Raw genomic sequence first — 20,505 nt, 5'->3', positions numbered from 1 at the left:
TGGATGAGAGGTTTGTGGCAGACAGACTGCCTTGACAGGGTTTGACAGACAGCTCCATTCTGCTGTCAGCATTAACATGCACAGTAGGGATGATCTGTTTGGAATGAAGAGATCTAAAATTGGCCTTGAGTGTGGCATCAATTCTCTCCCTTGCAGCTGTTTGGAGTCTTGCAAAGTCCTGTGGGCTGTTTAACCAGTTACTGTTTGTTTAGGTTGCCCCTGAATGTAGGGCTAAAGTAAAGTAAACACCCTTTAATTACAACATCAAGTCCAGTTATTTTCTATACCACTACTTCTTTACAGGCTTGTGGAGATGGAACCCCTCTCAGTTCCCCATGAGTGAGAGCCAGGCTACACAGTGGTCAACAGTCTGTCGCAGGGCAGACACCTTCAGACATTTGCACTACAGTCGTACAGACAGTTTAAAGTTGGCAGTTAACTTGCCTGTCAGTGGACTGTGGAAGGAAACCAGAGCACTTGGAGCAAATGCACAAAGGCTTGAAGAGAGCATGTAAACCCAACAAGGCAACCACCTTTCTGAGCAAATGTAAAGTCATTTCATATTAACTTCTTGTAACAGTAGAAGAACCAAGGGATGATTTTTGTTATTTATGGTCCCTGTGCTATACATATAAAACACACAAAAACCGTGACACTAGTTAAAACATTCATAACTATCGTTAGCAATATTAGCTAATAAAGTCTCTCAGAGGAATGAGTGTCTTTAATGACATGCTGTCTTGAAGCTCATTACAGTAATGAGGTGTGTAGTACCAAAGTGATGCCAAAAAGTAATTGTGATACAACATGTATCCCCTAGGTAATACAAAGGTATGTCTTTGTAAAATGTGAACTTTTGAAGAAATTGTAACTGAATAATCATAATTACAACCAAAGAAAGACAAGGCAGTTTAGGGTGCAATCTTCAGTCATAACAGCTATATGTATAACAAATATAGGAGAGTCTATGCTTAAGTGCTTCTGGGTCAGTTTGTTTCTGCTGTAGTGTTTTACTCAATTATGAATAAAACAAATGCTTAGATAAGTATATTCCACTGCACAGCCACATTCAGAAGCCAAATATCTAACCATATATAAAATGCACTTATTCATATAAAGGCTGTTTATGTGTAACGTATTTACTATATATTCTTCATAGAACCTGTTGAAAACTAGACTCTAACTTTATTGATGGGGACTATTTTTCTGGGTGCACAATCAAACCAAAATTCAATCTCAGAACCCCTAAGATTAGAATACTTGTCATTGATCATCTCATTATTAACCAACATTAGCTTTTGTTAATTTGTGTGTTAGAGAGCAGGCACAAACACTTGCAGGTTCAAATGGCTTTATTATGCCTTTAAGGCAGGTTCAGTAGCCAGTATTCTTTCTGAGTTTCATGATGTGAATATTGTCTGCTAAAATTAGTTCTCTGAGCAAGTCTGCTATACACTGGCTAGGTATGGGGCAAATTGATGCACTTCATTATTTTATATGATGCTGAGATGAAGTAGCAGTAGCATACAGTGTTACAAATCATTGCAACTATGCACATTCTCATGTCTGTTTGTCTACTGAAAAAGAAGAAAAAGAAAACAGCCAGTATTACTGGATCAAAATGATTTTACCTGACTTCACTGCCCCCAGCAAATTAGAATAATTTCTAAAATTGATATGGGTCAATTTGTTCCTCTTATTAGAGTATAAATTCTGTTTGGTTGTTATGTGAGGGAGAGAGAGGGATAGAGAAGGAAAGAGAGCCGGATGGAGGAAGCATAAATAAAAAGAGCACCAGAAGCAGGTGACAAAGTGGACCACATGGTAATAATACCAAGACAGTGGAATCCACAGAGATTTCACATAACTGAGCATTTCTGTGTATTCATATATTTATCGCCAACCTCCTCTGATATGAATTTATATCAGAAACATCTTTTTTATTTATTATCATATTTATTTATATTTATATTTGATGATCCAGTTGAAAATTCTCATGTGTGATTGCAGTGTGTACCTATATGAACTGAGGTCAGTCAAAATAAAAGGGGCTGAATACTTTTACAAACAGCATATACCATTTTATGTTTTCTTAGAAAATATTTTGTAAAATTTGAAATTAAAGGTAATATTGTAAATTAAAAGTCTGATAATGTACAGTATGTAGAAAAATATTAATGTATATAATAATGTATATATAAAATCTATGCTGATGCCTTCCAGATGCCAGTGATGAACATTTTCATATAACTCACAGTGGTGAGTGCATGAAACCTATTGTGTGTAATGAATCAAATGGTGTTGTGCTAGACAGCATCCGGCAGTGGGTAGAGGTATCAGCATGAGCATACAGAATAGTTTCAGAGTCCATTGTAGACAGTACAGTGGATTGTATAATGGCTTTCCATGGTCAAAGTAGGAAAAAGCTCTGGTTTGGTATAAGAAACCCACATAAATTGTTATTTTCTTAGAAATATGTGAGTTTTGTCGAACAATCTACTATTGAATTTAATTGAATTACACCAGTTATATGTCAATTTGGGGCACACATAAAGCCTTCAGGAAGTGTACCACAAGCTTTAAGTTACACAGAAATGTTTGCAGGTCACTTTAAAGTAATATTATGCAGTACTGTTATGATTTTTTATCCAGTACACTTACCGGTGAAATGGTTGTATTATAAGGTACAGACAAGCAAAGTGTATTATCATGTAGATTTGAGGACTAGTTGGACATTTCTAAAGACTTAGCTGCATTGAATAATTTTGACATTTTCTAAGGTGCAAGCATAATATGTGACAGTGTTATAGTAACTTCAAAGGATAATTCTGATTTATTAAAGACCTAAAATGTAGTTTAATAAATAGGACCGCATGTGTTCAGACCAGCAGGTCTTGAACAAATTAGTTAGGCCTATCTAGAAAAAAAATAAATTGTAAAATTCTTAACCAAACTGTATGTTTGAGCTGTCTGATTTTTCATTTCTTTATTTACCAAGACAGCACACAATAAACAATGCTTCTGTTGTTTATAAGCCTGCAGTCTGGATGATCTAAATTGTCTTGTGCATGTACACATTTTCTTGTGCCATGAAGAAATATTCGAGCATTCTGATTCTGCTAAAGAAAAGTTTTTCTTACAGATAAAGTTTTTAAAAAAGTATTAAATGCTGGCTTGTTCACAAAATTACTTGTTTTTCTTGGCCTGTTGGACTTTATGTGATGTTACACATGATGTTTCACAAAGGATCTGGTGAATACAGTGTTATCATAACCAAAAAAGATGATGGAAAAAACTATGAAAAGGAAACCAAAGTTATGATGAACTGGAATTATTTTGTGAATTGGAACATGCAACTAAAACAAACTGGCAGGTTTATTGTGAAATCAACTAGTAACTGGACATAACAACTAGTGTATTCCTGACTTTACATCACAACTTCCTATTAACATTTGAAATGCTCCAGTGCTCAGCTGAATGTTCACTGGTGTTGAATCTGATCACTGTCTATTGAACCATCAACTCCTGGTGAAGGAGGTGGGTTATATAAAAAAATAAAAATCATTGAAATGAGAATTGAATAAGACAGTCCCCAAATTGTGCCAGCTCACAGTGCTGGAGGTGTGTAGAGGTGAACAGAGGCCATGAACCCACTGATGCTCTCTGTTGTAAACACGGTCGATATTTGGCAATAAATTTTCCATGATGACGCCAAACTCTACTTTTTTATAGGTTTGACTGAAATGCCAGGAAAAAAAGTTTTCCTTTTACTCATCCTTGTAAGAATGTTTTCATCTTGTCTTCAACCTCACTCTCTCTCTCTCTCTCTCTCACACACACACACACACACGCTGTCCTGTAAAAAATGCATCTCAGAATAGATACCAATTACACCATCTCCCCCACTGATCCCAAACCAGTGCAATTAACACTCCTATTCCAGAAAGGTTATCGCTGTCAAAGAGCCCACAGACAGACATGCATGCACACACATTAACATACACACGCGCACACACACGCACACACACACACAGGAGCAAAGTTATTAAGTCAGTTCTGGTTGTGTGGCTGATAGTATGAGAGGCAGAAAGGTGTTGGGCAGAACCTGATATTTTCACTGAGTTAATATGCAGACCTGTTACTTCACACAGAGCTCTGCATTAAGCCTGGAAATGCCACCAGCAAACACACATACACTGTGTTACACAGCAATCACACCCCATGGCCTCTCTCTATCTTCATCAACCTCTTCTATCCCTCCCACTCTGTCATTCGGTCTCTGTCTATGATTTCTAAAGAAACCTCCATCAAACATACTAATCTGAAATTAGATCTTTCAAAGAAGACCCAATTCTTTGCCTTTGTCTTGTCTTTCTTTTGACGCCTCTCCTAATAAAACATGGTCTCTTGTCTGCAGCTTCATGCTATTGAGACACAGAAAGAGCAGTAGTAATGGATTACAAGTACAGTATTTTCTTTACTATAAGTCACACTTTTTTATTCCTTTGGCTTTACTTTTAGCTTACTTACAGTAATTTAGTAGTCACTAGAGTTAGATGGCTCTTTTGATTCAATTGAAGATAATAATGTACCCCTGAAAAAGTGAAAACATTTAAGTTCACGCTAAACTCTAACTCCTAGTGTAACACAAGTAAAAATTCTGCCAAAAAGAAAGAGCTATACTACAGACATTAAATTGCAGGTAATAAAGTCTGCAGCTGAAACAAAGTTTGGAGTTGGGAGCTGGAGTGTCGGCATTCAGGCAACCTGAGCGAGGAGGACACACTGCTTCATTTCCCCCCACCCCAACGTTAGTGTAGTTGTTACTTAACACCGTAACACTTAACACATTACTTGACACGGTAAATGAATCCATTAATGCACTTTTGCTTGTTGTTATGTCTAGCCCACATTCATCATAGGCTAATTTAGTCTATAATTACTATAATTAGAAATGTTACTTATACACCAAAGCAACTTATATATGTTTTTTCTCTTCAACAAGGCTCTTTTTTCTAAAAGTAACTTATACGCCGGTGCGACTTAGACCGGAAAATATGGTAGTTGGGTTATTTTATAATCCGATTATCATTTAATGCATTAAAAACAAAGCATAATATGTAAAGGGAATTTTGATCTTCTGTTAATATGAATATTCTCTGAGGGTTTTATAAACAGAAGTATAACTAGTAGAGAATAATTGATTACATTATCATGTAGAACCAATCATCATCTAGCAGTTTAAAAAGAAAAACAATCTTAGGTGCATTTATTGGTTTTTAGTGGAATTCTTCATTAGCAGATGCAGTTTGTTCAGTTGTTACACTGATAGATCTATTGTCATTTGACAATATTCAAACATATCTCCGACCTTCATCAGCTGCTAAATTCGAATAACACGTCCATCTCAATGATAAGTGAAGAAAGTGTATCTAGTGACGAAGACCATGTGAGATGGTTGAAAGTTGCAGTGAAACTGGTGGACCTTGATTTATTTTGTTAGACTTATTATTTTTTTTAATTATTGGAAAAACAGTAGAATAATACATTAGAAGATGTATGTGATATGTTATATGTTTTATTTTGTAAATGTTCATCTTCTCTATTTTCATCTGGTGTTCAGTGCAAAATATGGGTCTTTGCCTGGGTCTAAACTTTTCACTCACCACCTTCATTATAGGGATTCAAGAAAACAAGACCTATTATAGAAAGCTGCATCCTTCCAAATACAAATGGAATGTGTACAAATGCTTATCTAAAACAAAAAACATTTTTGCTTAATTACATAAAGGTTAAAACATCTAACTGAATACCCCAACTCTAACCGTAACACTAACGCTTAATCTTAAAGTATTTTAGTGTCCTAAACCTAATTGCATGTGGGATGCGAACACTGTAAAAAAAAAAAAAAAAAGTAAGTATACGGGGGAGAACTAGTGCTTATGGGCAAAGTGTGATCACAGTAAAAATAGATCTGATGTAGGTTTGTCTATTTACTGCACATAAAAATATTCATGGCATTATGTTTGAAAGCCCTTTTAATGGCTAAAACCTTTGCACAGTGCTGTATTTGGTAACACTGTTTAGCTGATTCCAGGTGCTTTTCTAGCTGTAGAAATATTTGCTTACTTGTAAAATTTATTTAATTTAATTTTGCTGAGGAAATTGCACATTACTTAATCTAAATATTTTTTAACATTAAAAATGTTCCAAAGACAACAGCTGCAGCATCTTCTCCCCAGTCCAGTCATTCATACAAGGTATCATATTACTGATTTAATTTTAATGACATTTTTTACATCTCATTTTTTCATTGTAGTAAATGAGTCTTCTGTAGAATGAGGACAACTGAGAACAGTGAAGGTTAACAGCAAAAAAACGTTAGAGCATAGTGGGTTATTTTCGCCCCTCTATTCTTTCTATTTTTTTTTTTTTTTTTTTACAATGTGTTTAAATTCAACAATAGTTTGTTTGTTTGTGTGTTCTGGAAACTTTGCCAGAAATGTAACTAAAATAGGACATGAAAGTTGAGCAGGAACTATTTTCCATTAGCACACCAGACTCTTTGCAACAATATGCATGTTTATAGCCACAGCTGCCTTCAGCTTTCTTCGAAACAATAATGATGAATGGAGCCTTAAACAGGCAACTCCCTTTCTATTGTCCCTCACGCCAGCAGCACATAATCATCTCTCTTTTCAAACTGTTTTTTTGTCTCTATATTTGTTAATAAATCTTTCATTCTCTCTTTCATCACTTTTGGCATCCATTCTCCTTCCTATCATATGTTATGAATAGACTCATATTGATTTCATGCTACAGGGCGTCAGACTCTTGTGAGAATAGAGTCCAAGATTTAGACGGCAGCTTTAGAGGCAACTGCATTAACAAACACTTTTATTCTGCTCAACAACAGCTTCTCTGATCTTCAGGCAGCTCAGACTGCAACTTCTTTGTCTAAGTTCAAATACTAAATGGGCTGAATAAAACAAAAGAGTTTATGATTAAAGAGAGAAAGGGAGCATGGAGAATTAGAGAAATGGAGGAACGTGGATCAGATGAGTATTAATTGCTACAAAGAGCCTGAAGGAGCTGAGCTGTTGGACTGCATGACCCTACAACCTCTGGATGAAAAACACAATTGCAAGGAGAGAAGATCACCAGGCTAGATTTTACAGCTTTTGTCTTTGTGTTTCATGTAATATCAACAATATTGACAGGTCCAGTCATAGTAGCAGTTCACTCAGGGCAGCCTGGGGGATCAGTGGACTGAGGTACAGATAAGTCAAAACATCACAGGTTCATATTTAGCACACTGAGCTTATCAGCCACTCTGTCTTATCATACCTCTTCTATCATACCTGTCTCCTCTGTTTACCTTAGTACAACGTTTTACAGGTTTTCAGAAATGTACTACAAACTGACTTACAGTGACTTGCTGAACACATGGTACAAAAAAGTAACAACAAAAGAAATCAAATTACAGAATCAGAGAGGCAAAACAGGCATACACAATTAGAAATAAAAGTATAGGTATTTTAACTCCTTTGATTGGATAGTCTGTGCTTGATTAGGAACTGCAGCTTTGGGCGAGAGTTCAGGTTTGGGCCAGACTACATGCAGTTTTAAGTAAAACAAACAAATAGGGCACTGTTGTTCCTCATTTCAAACTGATAGTTAGTGTTGGTTTTTGAGGGAAGAAGGGGAGAGGAGAGAAGGATAGGAAGAGGAGCAGAGAGGGAGGGAGAGAAGAGGAGTGAGAAGCTCAGTGCACTGATGGGGAGTCCTCAGGCAGTCTAGGCCTATAACAGCATAACTAAGGGATGGTTCAGGGGTGAGGGTCACCTAACTATAAGCGTTGTCAGAAAGGAAAGTTTTAATTCTAACCTTAAAAGTATAGAGGGTGTCTGCCTCGTGAACCCAGACTGGGAGCTGGTTCCACAGGAGCTTGATGGCTAAAGGCTCTGCCTCCCATTCTACTTTTGGAAAACCACAAGAAGACCCACACTCTGAGAGTGAAGTGCTCTATTGGGATGATATGGTACTATGAGGTCTTTAAAATATGAAGGAGCTTTATCTTGAAGGGATTTGTATGTGAGGAGAAGGATTTTAAATTCTATTCTGGATTTTACAGGGAGCCAATGAAGAGAAGCTAACAGAGAAATATGGTCTCTCTTGCTAGTTCCTGTAAAAACTCTGGCTGCAGCATTTTGGATTAACTGGAGGCTTTTTATGAAGATACTGGGACATCCTGATAATAACAAATCACAGGAATCTACCCTTGAAGTAACAAATACATGGACTATTTTTTTTTTTTTTTTGCATAATTCTGAGACAGGATGTGCCAAATCTTCACAATACTGTACTTTTATCATACTGTAAAAGACGACCACCAAGTGTTTAAAAAAGAAATAAACAGAAAACTTACCTTTTTTATGTCACCTCTCTAAAAGTGAATATGCAGCATTTCTCTCTTGCATGTCATGTGTTCTTGGTATTTGTAACATTTCTGTATTTGCAGCGTTCGGCCGTTGCGGCACATTTGCCCTTGTCGGCCACAGGGTTTTCAGAGAATGGTTCGAAAAAGAGAAAATATCCAGTGAGCCACAGTTGTGTGGACGAAAATGCCTTGTTGATGTTAAAGGTCAGATGAGAATGTGCAGTAACTGTGCAACAGTAACTCAAATAACCACTCGTTACAGCCAAGGTATGCAGAATACCATCTCTGAACGCACATGTTGAACCATGAAGCAGAAGGGCTACATCAGCAGAAGACCACACAGCGTGCCACTCCTGTCAGCTAAGAACAGGCAACTGAGCTACAATTAACACAGGCTCACCAAAATTGGACAACAGAAGATTGGAATCTTGACTTCAGCTGTGACATTCAGATAGTTGGCTCAGAATTAGGTGTAAACAACATGTAAGCTTTGATCCATTCTAGAATATAATTACTATAATTAGAAATGGTGTGGTGTGGGGGGATATTTTCTTGGCACACTTTCGGCCCTTTAGTACCAATTGAACATCATTTAAATGCAATTGAGCAACAATACCATAGTATTGTTGACCATGTCCATCCCTTTATGACCACAGTGTACCCATCTTCTGATGGCTACTTCCAGCAGGATAATGCACCATGTCACAAAGCTCAAATCATCTCAAACTGGTTTCTTGAACATGACAATGAGTTCACTGTGCTCCAATGGCCTCCACTTTTGGGCATTTATTGTTATAGACATTTTATATACATGCACTGTGCAATGTGTACAGTACCTGCAATGTATCTGCGTTTGTGTTATATTTGTATTGTGTGCATATGTTAATGCTTTTTTGTGTGCGGAAACAGTTTTGCTGTCTGTCTGCCACGTTTGATTTCTCCTGATGAGAGATCCGATGAGTTGACAGACAGGAAACAGATGTGCAATTTACAGCCAATTAATTTATCACTCTCTCTGCTTCGCTCTCTGTATTACTTTCCAGTCTTTCTCTCTGTCTGACACACACACACACACACATCTGAGCACACCTACACTGCTGCTCCGCGAAGCATTTCTCTTGTCGTCATGATAGAAAACTTTCTTATCACACTCTCTGAAGATAAACATGCCCTGCTGAATCTCTGACTTCTCTTCTTCTTCTTTTCCTTGTCTGTCTGCTGGAGACGAGCAGAAAAGATTTCCATTATTCTCATGACTAAACAACGACCAATCTGGTTCAATCTCATCCCCTCTCTGCTGGCCATATAGCTCCCAACCTGACAATCTGCCTTCAGCTTGTGATTTTTCACTCCTGGAGAAAATTGCAAGGATCTAAAATCTGAGATTTCCCAAGAAAAGAAAAGGAGGTTGACAGCGCTGCAATGGCAAGACCAGAATAATGAGGGAGATAGAGAGGTTATACACCCCACTAATTAGCTGGGGTCTTCACAAGTTCAAGGACGGTTTCAATTTAGCTGATAAAGATGAGAGGATGAGGAAGGGAGATGGGTGAGACTTTCTACATCTTAATTATCCCAGTGATTTTTGGATGGTGGCACCTCGGGGAGTGCGTGTCAGTGTGTGTTGGGGGGTAGCGCAGGAAAAGGAGTTCCAGGTCTTCCATGGAAAACCCAGTTGCCTTATCTGGGGTTGAGTTCAGCTGGGCATGGCCCAAAGATTGTCGGGCTCGACATTTTTCCTTTCAATTACTCTGCTGCTTGCACAGGAGCCTCAGCCCAAGAGGATTATGGGTAACATCGGGGTTAAACAGACATGCATGTCTTCATTCACACATACATACAAATTACCTATGGTCTAGTTTGCAATACTTACAAAATAATCAATGCAGTATATTGTTGAAGGTTATTTTTTCTTGTGGCCATGATTTAAGGGCACATCAGTTGGCTCACATGAATTTCAATTTCACTTGTTCTCAACACCTTAACCCATAACCCTCACTGCAGCTTTTCTGAAGCAGGGAGGGAAAATTGCTTTTCTCTTGTTAGAGAAGAAGGAAGTCATGTACTGTACAGGTAGTTTAACATTAAGTGACTTACTGGTTTTGTTTATGTCATCTGAGTTATTTATTTTTTGTTATGGCTGTTGTTTTGTCCAGGAAATGAGTACCATTGTCTTCCTGCTTAGGAAGCCTTAGCCTTTTCAGGAGCCCTGGTAAAATGGTGCTTTAGGGTGGCCCTCACCACATCTTAAAAACACCATTAAATTTACTTTCTTAATGGGTAATTTAGTACTACACTTCCATGATGAATGGGAATTATGTTTGGATGGGAACCTCCTGTCTTTTTCTTTCTCTTGCTACCTATCCTTGTTACTGCAAGTGCAATAAATGAAAAAAAAAAGCAATCGATCAAAACCATACATTTGCAGAAAAGCAATACTTTCATTGTTAGGCTTATATATCCCTTTTACCACTGGGTCTAGCTATACCTTGCTCATTAAGGTAACAGCAAATTCCTATAATTAGCCAAATAATTTGTGAAGAGATGGCACCCCCCCCCCCCCCCCCCCCACCTTAAATCAGCCCCTCCTCCCTCTACCAGTTTTACCTGCTAGCCAGTAGATCTATCCAAAAAAAGTATTAGAAAGCACAAGACAAAGGGTGGGTGAAGGAGTTCAAAGTTCTTCATTAAACTTATTCATCATTAGTTATGTAAAGATTTGTTTCTGGGAGATATTGCTGAGTTAATAAAATAGCTTTACTTGTTATATTAATACATCATTCATTATCTATACCCGCTTATTCCTAATTAGGGTCACAGGGATCTGCTGGGCCTATTAATACATCATTTCACACCGGAATTACACAGCTGTCTCCCATAGGAATAGTGTTTTCTGATGCATCCAATCAAACCTCATGCTAACTTTGTCTTGGTCACCTAATTTCCTCCTTGTCATAATTACTACAGCCACTAACTGTACTATAACACATTTCTACCAGTGAGAATATAAAGTGAAAACCAGTAGTCCTCTACAGCTCTGTGTCTATAAATGAATTTTCAACCAAATGCAGCAATATGAAAATCAAAAAAAGAAAGTGCGAATTAATGCATCCACTATTCTTATGCAAACCGCCAGAGTCAGGTCATTGAGATAAATAGTTTTGTTGCTAATTTTCCATTTGGGTGCCATTAAAACAGCACACGATAAAAGGACACAACTAAACAACATAAATAAAGTATACCAGTCCCACTGAAAACAGTGGAGATTACCTGATGGAAATATATGTTGTTTTTTTTTTGTTTGTTAGTTTCCTGTATTAGTTTGAGTAAAAGTTATGCACAAATAGAAAATGTGCATAAAAAACTAGTGGAGGTAACAGCACACAACAAAGAAGAGCGAGCGGTTTTTAGGTTCACTGTCTAGCCTACATTATACCCACATGAAAATTCAACAAATGAAAGAGGCTCTAATAAGCTCACTCTGCTTTCCCTTCAATCAAATAAAGATGTTTCTCTTGTTAACTGATATCCTATTATTTTACCAATTTGAATGATCTCTTCTTGTGAATGTCACAAGCAAAATTGTGCACACATCCTGTTTCAGCAAAAGTAGAGAGGGATAAAAGCTGCTCTCAAAATCATGTTGCCCTGCAATTTGGGTTAAACTGTTGGCATGAACTTTTGACACCCTGCAATTGAGTCTCCATGTTACCATGAATAAACCAGTTGACAGAACATTTCTACTTCACCACCCTGTGGTGGGTTACTTCTAATATAGGAGGAAGAAAAGATTATTTTTTCGCCCCCTGCTGACATCAAAATGTGCCATATAACTGAGCAACTGGATTTGTACTGAAAATGAAAACCATAAATAGAAGGTGTAAAGTGTTTCTATACAGCAGTAAGCCGTTTAGGAGCAAATCTAGCAACTTTACCATGCTGGAATGCAACGATTGCTTAATTTTGTATTTGTCAACCTGGGCGTTATTCGTGTTCTAATGACTATTTATGATACAACTTTACTCGCCATTTCCCAAGAGAGATTTGAGATTCAACCCAATAATGACACACTGATTGGGGCAAGAAACCTCTTATCATTAAAACTTATGAGTCTACAGATTCACCAGCAGCTCTGTGAGGATGCAGCTAGACGGTAATGCCCGACAATTCATCTTGGTGTTTCAAAAGAGTCTTCAAGTCACGAGCACAGCAATAAAACATAAAATCTTATGATTTTCCAGTGGACTTGATGGACAAGCAACCCAGCCTTACTTATCATCAAAAGTTCATCTAATTTCATGATGGGTGGTCATGATTTCATCCATCTCCGTCATACCTTATTCTAATCTTTTTGACAGACTTACATGAAGACTTTTTTTTTCTCTTTTTCCTCCTACAGAAAGCTGTACCCACTATGGCATTTAAATAAATCAGAATGTTGAGCTTTATCTTCCTGTGTGTCTGACTACATGAAATCTGAGAATTTTCGAAAAGCTGAGGATAGAAATTTTTGAGATTGCAGCTTATATCTCCTCACAATGCAGAAAAGCAGTGGACAGACTGTTTCCTGTGATTGAGTTTCTTCCTGGTGCTTGATGTACAATAGTTGGTGCAGGGAGGCGTAATTCACATTAACACATTTAGAAATACTAACACATTTCACTTACTGTTCCTGCGCATAATTCTGTTATTGGCCGCCTGCGGCATTCTGCAAACAATGTAAATCTAATCACATACATGAGGAGAATCTCATTAAAGGGAAATGTGTCCTGTTGGAATTACATTAAGTGAATTCCAACATGCTGAAATAGAGCACACAATTGCATGTGTTAACCGCTGCTTGCCAGAAAGCATGAGTGGAATACATCAGCATTTTTAAAACCAGCATTAATCCCAGTTTAACTGCGTTTTTAAGTGATTTAAAAATGGTTTGTTGATGGAGAAACCTAAGAAAGAGAAAGTAGATTTTTAACCTACAACCTTAAAACAACTACCTCTGCTGTTTGCCCTACAAAGATATAAGCTTAAAATCACCACTAATCATAGGGAAAACTATACTGTTCATCATATGACAGGATAAAATATAGCAGATATATAGCATACCATACACTCCCACACTAAGATGACTGCCGTGTGTGTGACAGGAGTTGTTTCATTTAAAGTCAAAGCTAATAATGTTCCGATGTGGTTAGGGAGACACGTAGGCACAGATGATCATGTGGGAAATATAGGCAGCAGCTCAGCGATTTGCTGCACATCAATCTGAAAAACATGGAGCATGTGACTGATCTGAGAATGTTTCCTTCTCTCTTTTTGTCTCCACAGTGGGATGCCATTAATGAGATGGACGAGTACTTCAGTCCCATCCACACGTACCAGGTGTGTAATTGTCTCAGCATGTGGTAGGGTTGAATGTTTTATTAGATTAGAGTTATTATAAGAACTTCAATTTAATTATATGGTCTAATACAGCTGCTACGATGAGTTTACTAATCAACTAATCAATCAACTGCTGACCTAAATGATTGCTAATCAAAATAAAGATAACATTAAAATATTCTCATATATTCATAATTGGCTCATTTTCTTAGTTTTCTGTGATAGACCAAATATTTAGCCAGTTAATCTAGAAATTAATCATCAGATTAATTGATGTAAAAATTATTTTTCCCCAGGTCTACACGTTCTGTTTTGAGATCTAAATGGTATTATAAAAATAACACTGTAGTAGGGGGAAATGTTAGATTTAAGAAGACTTAAGATTTAATGATTAATTTAAATGTGGTGTCAAAAAATGCACATAATGTATGCAGTATCCTGCTCCTGATCGCTAACAGGGACAATACTTACTACCTTAAGACGTGTCTGACGCATTGTCCAGCTTGTTTGTGATAAAATCAAATGATGGGCTGTCAGCCATAAGAACGAATTAAAATACTTGCAACTTTATTAATGTCCAAAGATAATAATTCATCGATGTACAATGAAATTAAAATCCATAAAAACCAGCCAACAAACCTTCCCGCACAATGATCAAAAGACTGTTGCTTCCTTCCGGTTGCGTCACAGGAGAGGACCAACTGCGTCTATTTAACCACCAGAGACAATCATACATTGATCACCCAGTGTCAAACCAGGTAGTGCAAAATAAAAGGAAACACACAAACGAAAACACTAATTTGGCTCTAACAATGTACGTATATATAATATTAAATGATAGCATCAGCCTATAAACTACCCACTATGGAGTGGTTTCTTAATTGACATAAGTTTCACTGTTTTGAATGCAGAGTAGTCTTCATGCAGCTCAGGCTACCTCATCTCAAGCTGCTCTTCAAAGTCAAACAGTGCACATTAAAGAGCAGCTTTGAAACAGAATCCAAAAAGATACAATTATAGTTTTGAAGAGCTAACAAGTCACACATGCTGTACCATCTTTAATGACTGTAACATTTGTTGTTATTGACACTGACACTGCTATTTTCGCTGATTATAACCTGAATCAGGTCTGTAACGTGATGAGCCCGAGCCAGAACAACTGGCTAAGAACGGGCTGGATCCCCCGAGAGGGAGCCAGGAGGATCTACATCGAGGTTAAGTTCACCCTCCGAGACTGCAACAGCATGCCTGGAGTACTGGGTACCTGCAAGGTAACGCTCAGACAGCGGAGAGGCTGTGGAGGCCAGGAGGAGGAGAGTTGGAGGGGGAATGATGATGGAAATGTGTGGGAGAGAAGTTTTAAGTGCACACAATGTAACTTCTGTATTAGACATCTGATAAGAATGTGTCTCAAACCACATACTGGATATACCAAGGGTAAATGGAGTAATAATGTATTACTAGTTTCATAAAAAAAAATAGGCACAGTTACAGTACTCATGCTATCCTCGTGTGGTCCACAGGAAACCTTCAACCTGTACTATTACGAGTCTGACAGAGCGGTGGGTTCGGCCATACGGGAGAACCAGTTCATTAAGATTGACACGATCGCTGCTGATGAGAGCTTCACAGGGGTAGACCTGGGAGTGCGCAGACTTAAACTCAACACTGAGGTATGAGCTACAACACCAAACAACAGCAAGAAAATGCAGTGATATAACAAGTGAATGTGGGTCCTAATTTCTCGAAACAACGTCTCACTTTGGATAGTAAGTTTATTACGATTCTTAGCACGTACACCTCCACAGGATTTCAAGTCAAGTTGGAAACATCCATAGCCCCGGAGAGTGTCTTCCAGTCTCATCACTCATGCTCTGTTCTCGCTTCTGCAGATCTGTAAAAGAAAACAAACAGTAAGGCTCAGCCTTGTATTGTTGACATTGATAACAGCTTCAAATTTGATACTGGATAGTGGAATAATACTTTCATTAAAATCTAACATTGTTGCAAAGTTGAAGATATGAAGGGCACTGTCGTATTAATTAGTAAAAATAACCCTACAAAACTTGAAATGAGTACTGGTCGTGTTATGGTGGCTTTGCCATTTAATCTTTCCTTAATGTTTTTCTCTTTTGTTTCTATATTGTCTTCCTGAAACATGAATATTTGGACAATGCTAAGATATTCATCTGTGCTTTACACTGGTGAAGGCAGCTCTATTTAATAGATTGATATTCATTTATTTGTTTGTGTACAAATCAATAGAACAAACTAACAAAAAGTACAGTGACTTAAAACAAATGAATAACAAACTTAATACTCTTCCAAATACCTGGAACCATATAGTTTGTGTTATAACTGAAAAATGTTAGCACAAGGAAAAGGAAAAAAAAAAGCCAGAGGATATTCAAATGTTAACTGTTGATTTTGATTACACAACATATGTTTAATTTCAGGCATTTACACGAAATAGCAACAAAAACAGCCTCATAATATCCTGGAAAGATCGTAAAGCTCATAATTAGCTGTCTAATTAGCACACAGTGTTGAAAGTGTCAGGAACCTGGTGAGTCAGCTTTACAATGAAAAATCTAATAAATCCATCAGATCAGTTGTGTAAACAAAGCTACTAATTGAGCAACAGTACATGTGTAGTAGCATGAAAAATAGATGTGTGCTTTCTGTACATCAGTATATAGGAAAAATTCTAAATGTGTCCTATGAAGTGTGATGAACAGACTCTATTTCACTCTCCAGGAAAACCTCACCAAAGCTACCTGTAACGTTATCAGGTGGCTAAATTGTAGCTACATGTACAGTGGTAGCAGTGATACTTGGCTGCAATAAAATTTCATTTTTGCTCATGGGCGCAAAGTAAATCCACCTAAATATTTTGTATTGAGTTCAACTTCAGAGAAATATATATCTGCAAATTTACAGTGCTCACAAATAATAATCTGTTGGACAACCATATGACACTGTTAGCACATTACCTGTGTCCCATTTGCTTTTATTTAACCTCCTTTGTCGAAGTATTAATGGTTCCCCTAAAGAACAGTAATTTACAGGCAGTTCTGAGATGGGTGTATATGAACGTATTGTTCTGTCAACATCCAAATTAAGCTTGTAAGTTCATTATCTTAGAGAGCTTTATTTTTCCACCTTAATAATTTTGAACAGAATGGTGTATAATGTTGGCATGTTAAAATGCTACACAGGAGCTCTTGTTGCTACTGAATAGCACAGGCCTTGACAGTTAGAGCAGTTCACTACCCCTGTAAGTGTAGTCATTATCTCACTAGGCTTTTAAAGCCACGCGTTTTAAGACGTGCAGATTAATTTTGCTGTGTAGTGTCACCAGAGCCTCAGTCAGCAGGTAGTTAATCGGTTGACACATGTTAAGACATTTCAGTCTAGCTGTAGTTTTTTGCATGGTAGCAAAATTTATGAGAGTCGCCCAGCCAGTTCAGACTTAAGTTAATAAACAACACTATCTCTTAATTTGTTCTATTTGTCATATTCCCAGCTTGCTGTGTAGGCAGGCTCCAAATAGTAATAGTCATATATAGAAATCAGCACAGTAATGACCTTTTATGCCATGACTATCAATCACATTGTGTATATATTACGTAAACATATTAGATCGACCTAATAACTGTATGACAAGTCAACCTACAGTTTGGTAAGTACAGGTTGCTGTTAAAAAGTAAAAGAAAATAACAAGACTATTTGTCTCTCTGATCTGCTAAAAGTCTAATGCATGTGAGACTTTAATCCTGCAAAAAAAGGTGTCCTTATATTTTTTGATGCTTCTCCAACAAACTTTTAAATAATGGTGTGAATCAGTTCTTGGGTGATAAAAAGATAGTCAACTGTGATATGATATGAAAAACAAGCACATAAAAATGTAAAATCATCCATGTTTCCAAGTTGTTGTTGGAAGCAGAGCAGTTGATTAATGACTGCTGCCAAAGCACAACACCAAACACCAGTCCAGAGATTAAATTACGGCGGTGTTCACACTGTTCTCCCAGCTTCTAGTATGAGAAAGTGACAAACTTTCCAAACTCTGGAAAACTGTAAACTTGCAATGGAGTCCTGTATGAATGTGCTATTTTTCCTACAGTTAGATCATTTTTACTTATTTTATAGGAGCTATTTCTGTACTTCTTTTTTTCATTTCAAATTCAATAAGAAAAGGTAATGTCACCAGTTAGATTTTAGCAACATCTGAACCAGAATCTGATTTCAGTTGGGAGAGTGGGCATTCCTTATCAAATTTGATTCAATTCCTCCAACTACTAGATCAGTTGAGTTTCTGAATGTTAAACTCCTAATATATAATACCTTAAGACAGTTTTAGTTCTGGCAGTTGTTTATGTAGTTGTGACTATCTATTGTTATATAGCAATTCTTTTAGACAATCTGTGCAGGATGTACCCTGCCTCTTTCACAGCTGGGACTGGCTCCAACCCCGCGACCCTGGATGTTCCAGGCTAAGCACTAGATGATGGATGGATGGAAATTCCGAAAGGGGATTTCACATAAGTTTGTTACCAGGTGTTGTGGAGTATTGACTGAATATGCGAAAAAAACCAAGTAAAGGAAGGGTACTTAACCTGTGTTCCTTACGGACCCCCTTTTCTGCTTGTTTTTTCAACTATCTCTACCCTACCCACTGCTGATTACCTAGCTCAGGTGTGTTCAATCAAATTGGAAGATACCAGCTTCATTTTCATTTTGTCTTTTGCCACTGCACCCTGACATGGTATCGTCTAGCTTCTGATTGACTTAACACCCCTCATCCCTGGTGACTTATCTGCCCTGTTTGTGATGACTCCCTTTAGGTTTATTCAGTGTTTATCTACATTTATCTAGTGACACCTTCAAAGGTTCCTCTTCCCAGGTTGTGAACCACTGCAATCGGACACCACTTTTCATCAACTTGTCCCAAGAGTAATTTCAGGCCAAAACATGTGCCAAAACTGTGCACAATCTCAAAACAAGGAGAGACAAGGACACACAGACTCTGACACACACATTCTCATGTATGATATATCCTGCTGTATGTAATATTTGAAAATATAGTCAAAAATAAATTTAGACTTATATGATGCCTTGAAACGCATATGATGAAGTGACATCTGCCCCTTTCTTCCATCAGGTGCGAGGTGTTGGCCCTCTGAACAGGCGAGGCTTCTACCTGGCCTTCCAGGATATTGGTGCATGCATCGCCCTCACCTCAGTGCGAGTGTACTACAAACGCTGTGTGGGTGTGAGTCGTAAACTGGCCGTGTTCACCGACGTGGTGACGGGGGCTGACTCGTCCTCTCTGGTGGAGGTCAGAGGTCAGTGTGTGGACCACGCTGAGGAGAGGGACACACCCAAGATGTACTGCAGTGCTGAGGGAGAATGGCTTGTGCCCATTGGGAGGTGTGTGTGCTCCGCTGGATTCGAAGAGCACAGAGACTCCTGCGTAGGTATGTTACTGGGAGTGGGGGGTGCTTTTATAATCCAAACTGTTTTGCACAGTTCGTTAGCGGACTCATTAGTCAGCCACAGAGAGGGAGCTACAAGAGGTGTAAATAGGTAGATAGAGAGAGGTAGACCTGCACACTAGGATTCAAACTGCAGACACCTATAAAAATTAAGATCATTTAGAAATCATGGAAAGTGGTCAGTGTGGGCATGTTCCCTGATGAGTAAAAAGGAAGTTGAAAGAAAAGCATTCTTTTATTAGTAAGTGCGTGAATTGAAGTGACCAGGCAGTAAAGACAGTTGAGGTCCAGGTGCAGTGTCTGGAAACAGACATTAAACCTTGCGGAGGTTTTAAGTCTTCCACAGAGAGAGCTGGAGGTGAGTGAACTTCATCAGACTGAGGTGAACTTGAGCTGAGTTATGGCTCTGCATTAAAACCTGATAAAGTGGATTATAAAACACAGCAGTTGGCCGTTTGCTCACTGTTTTGTGACAGTTTTATTTTTTCTCCTGCTTGCATTTGTGATGTCAGCAGTCCTGAATTCCACTTGTACTGTTAAAAAAGAAGACAACAGATCTACAAATGGGTAATGCAATAATAAGTAAGATGCTGGTGACAATCCTATGCTTTTTCATTCTTAATTGTGCCTCATCCCAAATTGTCACATCACATCACAAAATATGATATAGCAGTTTCTGCAGTGTAATACATTTTAAAGATAAAATATGACCTGCTGAAATAAACTGAAAAAAAAAATGAAAAGGATGCTCTGATACCCAGGATTAATTAGCCCTGGTAATCTAATGTCTCTCACATGAACAAAGGAATACAGGGTCATTACAAAGCAGCCTGGTGTCATTTGCACATAATTTAATGAAGCTAAATACAGTGGACAGTTGTGTGTAATGGCAATGTGCTGTAGTGCAGCACTTTTCAAATGCAGATTTATCAAGATACTCCATGTGTCCTGCTGCCTTCAGAGAGCTGTAGGGATTTAATGAACTAAAGGAGAAGAATTTCATACAGTTTAATTAAAATCCTTTATTCATATTTTAGACATATGCCATTATTTCTGTATTTAGTCTGCACTTGTTAATAACATCACCAAAGTGACAGCAGATTAATGATGCCCCAGGAACAGACATCAATTCAAATGTCTATTCTCTGATTTCTCTGAGTTTCTTGTGGTAGTGGTTCCAAAAAAAGA

The 20,505-nt window shown here is 37.8% G+C and overlaps 1 protein-coding gene across 1 annotated transcript in view; it reads left to right on the top strand.

The window, feature by feature from the left end:
* epha8 (eph receptor A8) overlaps positions 1–20,505 on the top strand; it is a 99,796-nt gene that overhangs the window by 31,906 nt on the left and 47,385 nt on the right. The window contains exons 3-6 of the mRNA XM_026306166.1: positions 13,766–13,819; positions 14,947–15,090; positions 15,343–15,492; positions 18,984–19,299. Coding sequence (XP_026161951.1) covers positions 13,766–13,819; positions 14,947–15,090; positions 15,343–15,492; positions 18,984–19,299 — 664 coding nt within the window. The remainder of the gene's footprint in view (positions 1–13,765; positions 13,820–14,946; positions 15,091–15,342; positions 15,493–18,983; positions 19,300–20,505) is intronic.

This window comes from Mastacembelus armatus, chromosome 5 (assembly GCF_900324485.2).
Source record: "Mastacembelus armatus chromosome 5, fMasArm1.2, whole genome shotgun sequence".
Lineage (NCBI taxonomy): Eukaryota > Metazoa > Chordata > Actinopteri > Synbranchiformes > Mastacembelidae > Mastacembelus > Mastacembelus armatus.
This window is presented reverse-complemented; position numbering and strand designations above follow the sequence as displayed.